The following is a 12,605-nucleotide window of genomic DNA, read 5'->3' as shown; positions in this document are numbered from 1 at the left end:
GATGATGGTATGGAGTGTGTCTGATGATGGTATGGAGTGTGTCTGATGATGGTATGGAGTGTGTCTGATGATGGTATGGAGTGTGTCTGATGATGGTATGGAGTGTGTCTGATGATGGTATGGAGTGTGTCTGATGATGGTATGGAGTGTGTCTGATGATGGTATGGAGTGTGTCTGATGATGGTATGGAGTGTGTCTGATGATGGTATGGAGTGTGTCTGATGATGGTATGGAGTGTGTCTGATGATGGTATGGAGTGTGTCTGATGATGGTATGGAGTGTGTCTGATGATGGTATGGAGTGTGTCTGATGATGGTATGGAGTGTGTCTGATGATGGTATGGAGTGTGTCTGATGATGGTATGGAGTGTGTCTGATGATGGTATGGAGTGTAATCCAGAGTGATAATTATGGAGTGAGTCACTGTCCAACATAGACTAGAGAGGAACTCACTGTACCTCTGTGCCCAGGTGGTCCAGAACTCACTGTACCTCTGTGCCCAGGTGGTCCAGAACTCACTGTACCTCTGTGCCCAGGTGGTCCAGAACAGCGATGTAGTTGGGTTGTGATGTGTTGGGATAGGACAGCAGCACGTCGTACGGCACCAGCTCTACGGAGTCCAGGCCGAACCTCAACCAGTCCTCTTTGATCTGCTCGGCCAGCACCAGGTTCTGCTTGGTTCCGGCCAAGTGGGGCAGCCGGGTGAACTTCCTGTTGGGAGAACAACAACTCTGATACACAGGATGTCCAACTTCCTGTCGGGAGAACAACAACTCTTCTACACAGGAGGTCCAACTTCCTGTTGGGAGAACAACAACTCTTCTACACAGGAGGTCCAACTTCCTGTTGGGAGAACAACAACTCTTATACACAGGAGATCCAACTTCCTGTCGGGAGAACAACAACTCTTCTACACAGGAGGTCCAACTTCCTGTTGGGAGAACAACAACTCTTCTACACAGGAGGTCCAACTTCCTGTTGGGAGAACATCAACTCTTATACACAGGAGATCCAACTTCCTGTTGGGAGAACAACAACTCTTCTACACAGGAGGTCCAACTTCCTGTCGGGAGAACAACAACTCTTATACACAGGAGGTCCAACTTCCTGTCGGGAGAACAACAACTCTGATACACAGGAGGTCCAACTTCCTGTCGGGAGAACAACAACTCTTCTACACAGGAGGTCCAACTTCCTGTTGGGAGAACAACAACTCTGATACATAGGAGGTCCAACTTCCTGTTGGGAGAACAACAACTCTTATACACAGGAGGTGCAACTTCCTGTTGGGAGAACAACAACTCTGATACACAGGAGGTCCAACTTCCTGTTGGGAGAACAACAACTCTTATACACAGGAGGTCCAACTTCCTGTTGGGAGAACAACAACTCTTATACACAGGAGGTCCAACTTCCTGTTGGGAGAACAACAACTCTTCTACACAGGAGGTCCAACTTCCTGTTGGGAGAACAACAACTCTTCTACACAGGAGGTCCAACTTCCTGTTGGGAGAACAACAACTCTTATACACAGGAGGTCCAACTTCCTGTTGGGAGAACAACAACTCTTATACACAGGAGGTCCAACTTCCTGTTGGGAGAACATCAACTCTTATACACAGGAGGTCCAACTTCCTGTTGGGAGAACAACAACTTTTATACACAGGAGGTCCAACTTCCTGTTGGGAGAACAACAACTCTGATACACAGGAGGTCCAACTTCCTGTTGGGAGAACAACAACTCTTATACACAGGAGGTCCAACTTCCTGTCGGGAGAACAACAACTCTTCTACACAGGAGGTCCAACTTCCTGTTGGGAGAACAACAACTCTTATACACAGGAGGTCCAACTTCCTGTTGGGAGAACAACAACTCTTATACACAGGAGGTCCAACTTCCTGTTGGGAGAACATCAACTCTTATACACAGGAGGTCCAACTTCCTGTTGGGAGAACAACAACTTTTATACACAGGAGGTCCAACTTCCTGTTGGGAGAACAACAACTCTTATACACAGGAGGTCCAACTTCCTGTTGGGAGAACAACAACTCTTCTACACAGGAGGTCCAACTTCCTGTTGGGAGAACAACAACTCTTATACACAGGAGGTCCAACTTCCTGTTGGGAGAACAACAACTCTTATACACAGGAGGTCCAACTTCCTGTTGGGAGAACAACAACTCTTATACACAGGAGGTCCAACTTCCTGTTGGGAGAACAACAACTCTTCTACACAGGAGGTCCAACTTCCTGTTGGGAGAACAACAACTCTTATACACAGGAGGTCCAACTTCCTGTTGGGAGAACAACAACTCTTATACACAGGAGGTCCAACTTCCTGTTGGGAGAACAACAACTCTTATACACAGGAGGTCCAACTTCCTGTTGGGAGAACAACAACTCTTCTACACAGGAGGTGCACGAGGAAGGAAGAGATTATTGGCTTTTAATCAGGGGAGTAAAAAGTACCCAGAAATTATACTTAAGTGAAAGTATGGGTACCGTCTCAAAATCGTACTCAAGTAAGAGTCAGAGTAGCTGGCTCAAAACACACTTGAGTAAAAGTAAAAAAGTTTCTACTTTTAAATGTACTTAAGTACTAAAAAGTCAAAGTAAAAACCTTTTTTCTGACTGTCTATTCTTCTGATAGCAGGTGTTTAATCAAAGATCCCCACTTTCTAGTCTTGCACAAGGACAGCATGGGTATGGGCGGGTTCATGTTCCATTGATGGGGATTTGATTGGCTGTTTTTAAATAAAGTGCGGCCGCAGGATTAATAACGTTAACTTTAGTTCGGTCAGAGAAACAAATATACTAATAAAAATAGTTGGTCCTGTGAGATTTGTACTTTGTACTTTGTAGGTCTGCATTTTAAATGTAAGGAGTAAAAATATAATTTTTTTCTCTGAAATGTAATTGAGTAAAAGTACAAGTATACAAACCTAATAATACTAGAGTAAAGTACAAATCCCTAAAAACAGTACTTAAGTATTTTACACCCCTGCTTTTGCACATTATGAGAAATGACAATAAAGTCGACTTTGACTTTGATGTAGAGAACATTTGACATATTAGGCCATGAAATAGTCTAATTTCTAGAGACTAAAGTCTCTTTTCTAAAGCCTAAATGTGTTTTGCACAAATAAAAAAAAAATCTTTCCAGTTTACCACCACTGTTTGTCTCTCTTTACACTGAGCAGTTGCCTCTCTTGGCCTCGGGGGGCCGCTATTGTGCGAAAGATGTCTAGTTTAGGTTTAAAGGAAAACTCCAACATTTTGGGAAATTAGCTTACCGTCTTCTCCAGAGAGAGACAAGCGGATAGATACCAGTTTCCTCTCTGTGCCTTCCGTAGAAAGCTATCTGGCTGCACGTTAGCCTAGCTTAGCACAATGAATGGAAGCGGACATGACCGGGTAGCCTAGCCATTGTCCAACTAACACCTCTCCTGGAGGCTATCCGGTCATGTCCGCTTCCATTCATTGTGCTAAGCTAGGCTAACATGCAGCCAGATAGCTTTCTACTGAACGCACAACAGAGAGGAAACTGGTATCCATCTTCTTGTCTCTCTGGAGAAGACGGTAAGCTCATCTCCCCAAATGTTGGAGTTTTCCTTTAAGTAAAGGATCACCCAGTAATCTGTATACCTGAGATGTTCTTTGATCTTCTGAGGCTCCATCTGGTCCAGGAACTCTCTGAGGTATCCGCTGGATGACCCGGCGTCTGTCTGGGAGCCCGTGGGTCTGGAGAACCAGCCTGGAGCAGGCAGCGCACAACGAGGCGTTCAGTGCAACATCAGATACCAACCACCGTGTTCCTTCACGTACACAGGTTTATATGTGCTGCTGGTGACCAACCACCGTGTTCCTTCACGTACACAGGTTTATATGTGCTGCTGGTGACCAACCACCGTGTTCCTTCACGTACACAGGTTTATATGTGCTGCTGGTGACCAACCACCGTGTTCCTTCACGTACACAGGTTTATATGTGCTGCTGGTGACCAACCACCGTGTTCCTTCACGTACACAGGTTTATATGTGCTGCTGGTGACCAACCACCGTGTTCCTTCACGTACACAGGTTTATATGTGCTGCTGGTGACCAACCACCGTGTTCCTTCACGTACACAGGTTTATATGTGCTGCTGGTGACCAACCACCGTGTTCCTTCACGTACACAGGTTTATATGTGCTGCTGGTGACCAACCACCGTGTTCCTTCACGTACACAGGTTTATATGTGCTGCTGGTGACCAACCACCGTGTTCCTTCACGTACACAGGTTTATATGTGCTGCTGGTGACCAACCACCGTGTTCCTTCACGTACACAGGTTTATATGTGCTGCTGGTGACCAACCACCGTGTTCCTTCACGTACACAGGTTTATATGTGCTGCTGGTGACCAACCACCGTGTTCCTTCACGTACACAGGTTTATATGTGCTGCTGGTGACCAACCACCGTGTTCCTTCACGTACACAGGTTTATATGTGCTGCTGGTGACCAACCACCGTGTTCCTTCACGTACACAGGTTTATATGTGCTGCTGGTGACCAACCACCGTGTTCCTTCACGTACACAGGTTTATATGTGCTGCTGGTGACCAACCACCGTGTTCCTTCACGTACACAGGTTTATATGTGCTGCTGGTGACCAACCACCGTGTTCCTTCACGTACACAGGTTTATATGTGCTGCTGGTGACCTGCATCGTAGACAGACATCACAAACAGATCTCACGCTGACAAACAGCATTCTATAGTGTGGTAGGGAAAGGCTTTACCCTTTGCCGTGTGGCAGTGAAAGGGTCAACCTTCTGTATTGTCGCAGTGAAAGGGTTAACCATTTGGTAGTGTGGTAGTGAAAGGGTTAACAGCACACTAACAGCACACTAACAGCACACTAACATCACACTAACATCACACTAACATCACACTAACATCACACTAACAACACACTAACATCACACTAACATCACACTAACATCACACTAACATCACACTAACATCACACTAACATCACACTAACATCACACTAACATCACACTAACATCACACTAACATCACACTAACATCACACTAACAACACACTAACAACACACTAACATCACACTAACATCACACTAACATCACACTAACATCACACTAACATCACACTAACATCACACTAACATCACACTAACATCACACTAACATCACACTAACATCACACTAACATCACACTAACATCACACTAACATCACACTAACATCACACTAACATCACACTAACATCACACTAACATCACACTAACAACACACTAACATCACACTAACATCACACTAACATCACACTAACATCACACTAACATCACACTAACATCACACTAACATCACACTAACATCACACTAACATCACACTAACATCACACTAACATCACACTAACATCACACTAACATCACACTAACATCACACTAACATCACACTAACATCACACTAACAGCACACTAACATCACACTAACATCACACTAACATCACACTAACATCACACTAACATCACACTAACATCACACTAACAGCACACTAACATCACACTAACATCACACTAACATCACACTAACATCACACTAACATCACACTAACATCACACTAACAGCACACTAACATCACACTAACATCACACTAACATCACACTAACATCACACTAACATCACACTAACATCACACTAACATCACACTAACATCACACTAACATCACACTAACATCACACTAACATCACACTAACATCACACTAACATCACACTAACATCACACTAACATCACACTAACATCACACTAACATCACACTAACATCACACTAACATCACACTAACATCACACTAACATCACACTAACATCACACTAACATCACACTAACATCACACTAACATCACACTAACATCACACTAACATCACACTAACATCACACTAACAGCACACTAACATCACACTAACATCACATTATCAGCATTGATTGATTGATTGAAAACTTTATTAACAGGTTGCAGAATGGGTACAGTACAGTACAGCTCAATACACACAATTGTTAAGGGGATGCAGACCAGAGAAAGACTTTCGTCTTGTTTACATCAGGGTCCCCATTTTCAATTCATCATAACATAACATGACATACAGATAGACAGTACTGCTACATCTGTACATTTATGACATATCAGATTTGCTAATACAGTACTGTTTGTGATACAAAAGTGTCCAGAAAAAGAGTGTATACATTTGACGTCGAAACTGTACATTGGAGGAGGTTGAGTGGGTGTGTGGGGGCTGTACATTGGAGGTGGGTGGGGGGGGGGGGGGGGGGGGTTGGGTAGGGGGCGGACACACATTTTACACTGTACATTGGAATACTGACAAAGCCATACTTGGTCATTTACTGTACAACTAGGTTAGGACATTTGTAGGGGCCAGTTTCGAATTGCAGTCTCCCGTAGGTGTTTTTTGAGAGTGTTTTTGAAAGTGGGTAGTGATTCACATTATGCACATTTACAGCACATTTACAGTTTCTCCTAACCCTAGCAGGGTGAAGCTGAAAGAGAGTGTTACCTGAGGTCAACATATAGACGCTAGATACAGCATGTCGTGGTGACCACACACACACACACACACAAATGTACACACACACGCACGCACGCACACACTGCTAGTCTTATTCTGAATTTGAATTTATTCACACACACACACGATACGATACATGTCATCATCGTAGGAACATCATCATCAACAGTGTGTGCCAGGTCTCCTGCAAGAAGCTATTTAAAGCTTTAGGAGGGAGCCTGGTCACTAATAATGGCTTCCAAATATGGACAACATAATAACATGCATAAGCTTACATACTTACTTACTTACATACATACTACATACATAAATACATACAATAATATTCCCATATTTCGACTGTTTCAGACTCTCGTCGAGATCTGCGGGCCCCTGCACGCTATACTTAGGCTGGTACATTTAATAATAATAATAATAATAATAATAATAATCTTCATTTGAGCTTTCTCCTCTTACCAAAGATAAGATGCTTATTCCAAGTGTTATGGATGTGCAGAGGAGGCAGACTGGGTCAGACTGGGTCAGGGGACGGCAGACTGGGTCAGCTCAGACAGTCTGTGATTCATGTTATAACAGGGGACGGCAGACTGGGTCAGCTCAGACAGTCTGTGATTCATGTTATAACAGGGGACGGCAGACTGGGTCAGCTCAGACAGTCTGTGATTCATGTTATAACAGGGGACGGCAGACTGGGTCAGCTCAGACAGTCTGTGATTCATGTTATAACAGGGGACGGCAGACTGGGTCAGCTCAGACAGTCTGTGATTCATGTTATACACAACTTGATACATCATTGAAGCGTTTTGGTGGACATTAAAATCAGCGAGCCTCAGGAGACCAAAGCGATGGAATAGAGGACGTGTATTAAACCCGGACCATTTCACTACTCGCAATATTTTCTTTTGCAAACATTCAAGTTTCTTGAGATGGCTGTGTTGCACCATATGACATTACAGTCATTCATGTGGGGTTCAAACTAAGTTTTATTGAGAGTGAGAAGGGCAGGTAAAGGAAGAAAATAACGTATTTTAAAGAATAAACCAACATATTTGGACAGTTTTGTTAATAGATATGCAATGTGGAATTTGAAATTGAGCGACTCATCAATGAGAACCCCCAATCCATCAATCTTAATACAGATATGATCAGTATGCATTGTTTTTTATTAGAGTGAAATACAATCAAGTTAGTCTTGCTGAGATTAAGCGCCAATTTGTTACACTTAAACTAAGTACCCACTTTTACAACTGAGCGTTAAGTAGATCTTGAAGCTCGAGTGAATTTTTATGGAACAAAAACTAATTTGTATTATCAGCAAATATGACTTGAGGCAGTATTTCAGAAGAATGAACAAAGTCATTAATATAAAGGACGAAGAGTAAAGGCCCTAAAAAGTAGGGATGTCCGATATTATCGGCCTACCGATATTATCGGCCGATATTGGCATTAAAATGTGATATCGGAAAATATCGGTATCGGTTTTCCCAAAAAAAAATATATATATATATATATATTTGTTTACATTTCTATAACCTTTATTTACCCAGGCAAGCAAGTAAGAATAAATTCTGATTTTATTTATTGTCAAAAGTATGCATAATGTTGTGTTCATTCCACAACAAGAGATATGTAATGTTAATTACCTGAAATTATTCCGCTTTTTGGGGGGGGGAAACCCTGCATATATCGGTATCGGTTGATATCGGTTGATATCGGTATCGGAAATTAAGAGTTGGACAATATCGGTTTATCGGTATCGGTAAAAAAGCCAATATCGAGCATCCCTACTAAAAAGTATTTGTTCTTAACACATTATTAACCCTTTCACTGCTGCACTACCAAACGGTTAACCCTTTCACTGCGACAATACACAGAAGGTTAACCCTTTCACTGCCACACAACAGCAGGTTAACCCTGTCACTACCACACTACAGAAGGTTAGACTACAGAGAGTGACACGTTCAGCCGAACACACAATTGGAAGGGGGCTTCCCACCCTCCAGAACATTTACAACAAGCGGTGCAGGGGTAAGGCTAAGAGAATCATCAAGGACTCCAGCCACCCAAACAACTGCCTCTTTGAACTGCTGCCGTCAGGCAAGCGATACCGGAGTCTCAAGGCGAGCACAGAAAGACTCAGAAGAAGCTTCTATCCCCAGGCCATCAGGCTGCTCAACGTACAATAAACACTATTCAACAACCATCAAATGCACACAGCACACACACCCACACGCACACACTCACTTTAAACAAACAACACACTGCAGCACCCACTCTCCACACTTTAGATCACACAAACACACTTTATATTGATTGGTAAAGGATTTGCACTACAACTCGTACACCTTACTGTAAATTATACCTAAATTGTACCTCATCCCATTTCTGCTTTGCACTATATAGTATTGTATATTAGTATATTGCATAGTATATTGTATATTGTATGGTAACTCAGTTACTTCTATTCTGCATCGAACATTGTACATATGTCTATACTGAACACTGTGACCTCTATTTTTACTTCTATTTTACATGCTATACTATTTTATTTCATACTTATCTTGTCTAGCACAGTCTCTGGAGCGAAACAGTAAGAAGCATTTTGTATAAAAGTATTCTGTACTTCTGTATGACAACTATTAAAGAAACTTGAAACTTGAACTTGAACTTTCACTGCCACACAACAGCAGGTTAACCCTGTCACTGCCACACTACAGAAGGTTAACCCTTTACTATCTCACTACCGACGGTTAACCTTCGGGAGTGTGATAGTAAAGGGTTAACCTTACACAATAGTTCTTATAGGTTCTCACCTATGACGAAGCCGACCAGGAAGAAAGCCAACACGGCCACAGTCCACCAGATGCAGCGCACCAACGTGCTGCTCCCGTCTCCCCTCATGGTACCAGAACTCCCACGGCCGGCTGCACGGACTCACACTGCTGTGGAGCCTCCAGCCCTGACACTCTCACTGGCACCACACAGGAATGTAGAGCAAGTAGAGCAGAGAGAGAGAGAGAGAGGGGGGGAGAGAGGGGAGAGAGAGAAATAACAGAGAGAGAGAGAGAGAGAGAGAGAGAGAGGGGGGGGAGAGAGGGGAGAGAGAGAAATAACAGAGAGAGAGAGAGAGAGAGAGAGAGAGAGAAATAACAGAGAGAGAGAGAGAGAGAGAGAGAATAGAGATAGAGAAATAACAGAGAGAGAGAGAGAGAGAGAGAGAGAGAATAGAGATAGAGAAATAACAGAGAGAGAGAGAGAGAGAGAGAGAATAGAGATAGAGAAATAACAGAGAGAGAGATAATAGAGATAGAGAAATAACAGAGAGAGAGAGAGAGAGAATAGAGATAGAGAAATAACAGAGAGAGAGAGAGAATAGAGATAGAGAAATAATAGAGAAAGAGAGAGAGATAGAGAGTGGTATGGGAGAGAGACACAGAGGGAGAGGGAGTGTCTGGCAAGAGAGATAGTGAGGGAGGGAGGGAGGGAGGGAGGGAGGGAGGGAGGGAGGGAGGGAGGGAGGGAGGGAGGGAGGGAGGGAGGGAGGGAGGGAGGGAGAAGGACAGAATAATAGGAGCTAGAGGGGGAGGGAGAGAAGGAGAGGGTAATGATTCTACAAGACTAACACTAGAGGGTCATTATTCTACAAGACTAGAGGGTCAATATTCTACAAGACTAGAGGGTCATTATTCTACAAGACTAGAGGGTCATTATTCTACAAGACTAGAGGGTCATTATTCTACAAGACTAGAGGGTCATTATTCTACAAGACTAGAGGGTCATTATTCTACAAGACTAGAGGGTGATTATTCTACAAGACTAGAGAGTCATTATTCTACAAGACTAGAGAGTCATTATTCTACAAGACTAGAGGGTCATTATTCTACAAGACTAGAGGGTCATTATTCTACAAGACTAGAGGGTCATTATTCTACAAGACTAACACTAGAGGGTCATTATTCTACAAGACTAGAGGGTCATTATTCTACAAGACTAACACTAGAGGGTCATTATTCTACAAGACTAGAGGATCATTATTCTATAACACTAGAGGGTCATTATTCTACAAGACTAACACTAGAGGGTCATTATTCTACAAGACTAGAGGGTCATTATTCTACAAGACTAGAGGGTCATTATTCTACAAGACTAGAGGGTCATTATTCTACAAGACTAGAGGGTCATTATTCTACAAGACTAACACTAGAGAGTCATTATTCTACAAGACTAGAGAGTCATTATTCTACAAGACTAGAGGGTCATTATTCTACAAGACTAGAGGGTCATTATTCTACAAGACTAGAGGGTCATTATTCTACAAGACTAACACTAGAGGGTCATTATTCTACAAGACTAGAGGGTCATTATTCTACAAGACTAACACTAGAGGGTCATTATTCTACAAGACTAGAGGGTCATTATTCTACAAGACTAGAGGGTCATTATTCTACAAGACTAGAGGGTCATTATTCTACAAGACTAACACTAGAGGGTCATTATTCTACAAGACTAGAGGGTCATTATTCTACAAGACTAATACTAGAGAGTCATTATTCTACAAGACTAGAGAGTCATTATTCTACAAGACTAACATTAGAGGGTCATTATTCTACAAGACTAACACTAGAGGGTCATTATTCTACAAGACTAACACTAGAGGGTCATTATTCTACAAGACTAGAGGGTCATTATTCTACAAGACTAACACTAGAGGGTCATTATTCTACAAGACTAACACTAGAGGGTCATTATTCTACAAGACTAACACTAGAGGGTCATTATTCTAGTTCAAGTTCAAGTTCAAGTTCTTTAATAGTTGTCATACAGAAGTACAGAATACTTTCATACAAAATGCTTCTTACTGTTACGCTCCAGACTGTGCTAGACAAGATAGTATCAAATAACATAATATAGCATGTAATTTAGAAGAAGAAAAATGAGGTCACAGTGTTCGGTATAGACATATGTACAATGTTCTGAGTTACCATATAATATACAATACTATGCAGTGTACTAATGTACAGTACTATCTAGTGCAAAGCAGAAATGGGATGAGGTACAATTTTAGGTACAATTTACAGTAAGGTGTACGAGTTGTAGTGCAATCCTTCATCAATAAATATAAAGTGTGGGGAGTGGGTGCTACGGTGTGTTTGTTTAAAGTGGGTGTGTGCTATAAAGTGTGTGGAGTGGGTGCTACAGTGTGTTTGTTTAAAGTGAGTGTGTGCGTGTGGATGTGTGTGCTATGTGCGTTTGGTGGTTGTTGTTGTGTAGTGTTCATTCATTGTTCGTTTAGCAGCCTGATGGCCTGGGGATAGAAGCTTCTTCTGAGTCTTTCTGTGCTCGCCTTGAGACTCCGGTATCGCTTGCCTGACCGCAGCAGTTCAAAGAGGCAGTTGTTCGGGTGACTGGAGTCTTTAATGATTCTCTTAGCCTTGCCCATGCAACGCTTGTTGTAAATGTTCTGGAGGGTGGGGAGCCCCCCTCCAATTGTGCGTTCGGCTGAACGTGTCACTCTTTGTAGTCTGCTTCGGTCTTGTGCAGTGCTATTCCCAAACCAGGAGGTGATGTTGCCGGTCAAGATGCTCTCTATTGTACATGAGTAGAAGTTCTTAAGGATCTTCTGACTGACTTGGAACTTCCTTAGGCGCCTGAGGAAGTAGAGGCGTTGTCGTGCCTTCTTCACAACACTGTCAATGTGTGTGGTCCATGTCAAGTCCTCGGATATGTAGGCTCCGAGGTACTTAAAGCTGTTGACTCTCTCAACCGGTGCCCCGTCGATGCTGAGGGAGCTGTAGTCCTTGACCCTCGACCTCCTGAAGTCCACAATCATCTCCTTTGTTTTGCTGACGTTCAGGGAGAGGCTGTTTTCCTGGCACCATCCCGCCAGGACCTTGACCTCTTCCAGGTAGGCCCTCTCGTCGTTGGCAGAGATCAGGCCCACCACCACTGTGTCGTCAGCAAATTTGATGATTGTATTGCTACTCCGCTGAGCCACACAGTCGTGTGTGTACAGGGAG

General features: G+C 43.0%; 1 protein-coding gene across 1 annotated transcript in view; it reads right to left on the bottom strand.

The window, feature by feature from the left end:
* Positions 1-9,516, bottom strand: part of LOC311248711 (N-acetylated-alpha-linked acidic dipeptidase 2-like) — a gene marked incomplete at its 3' end in the record, with an annotated part of 32,031 nt that extends 22,515 nt beyond the window's left edge. The window contains exons 1-3 of the mRNA XM_084339547.1: positions 9,402-9,516; positions 3,646-3,754; positions 524-710 (exon numbers count right to left, since the gene is read on the bottom strand). Of these exons, the coding sequence (XP_084195673.1) occupies positions 524-710; positions 3,646-3,754; positions 9,402-9,489 (384 nt within the window). The remainder of the gene's footprint in view (positions 1-523; positions 711-3,645; positions 3,755-9,401) is intronic.
* Positions 9,517-12,605: the final 3,089 nt, after the last annotated feature.

The sequence above is a fragment of the Notolepis coatsorum genome (genome assembly GCF_963971535.1).
Source record: "Notolepis coatsorum genome assembly, contig: SCAFFOLD_1234, whole genome shotgun sequence".
NCBI classification, from domain to species: domain Eukaryota; kingdom Metazoa; phylum Chordata; class Actinopteri; order Aulopiformes; family Paralepididae; genus Notolepis; species Notolepis coatsorum.
Note: the sequence above shows the minus strand (reverse complement) of the source record. Positions and strands in the feature narration are given on the sequence as shown.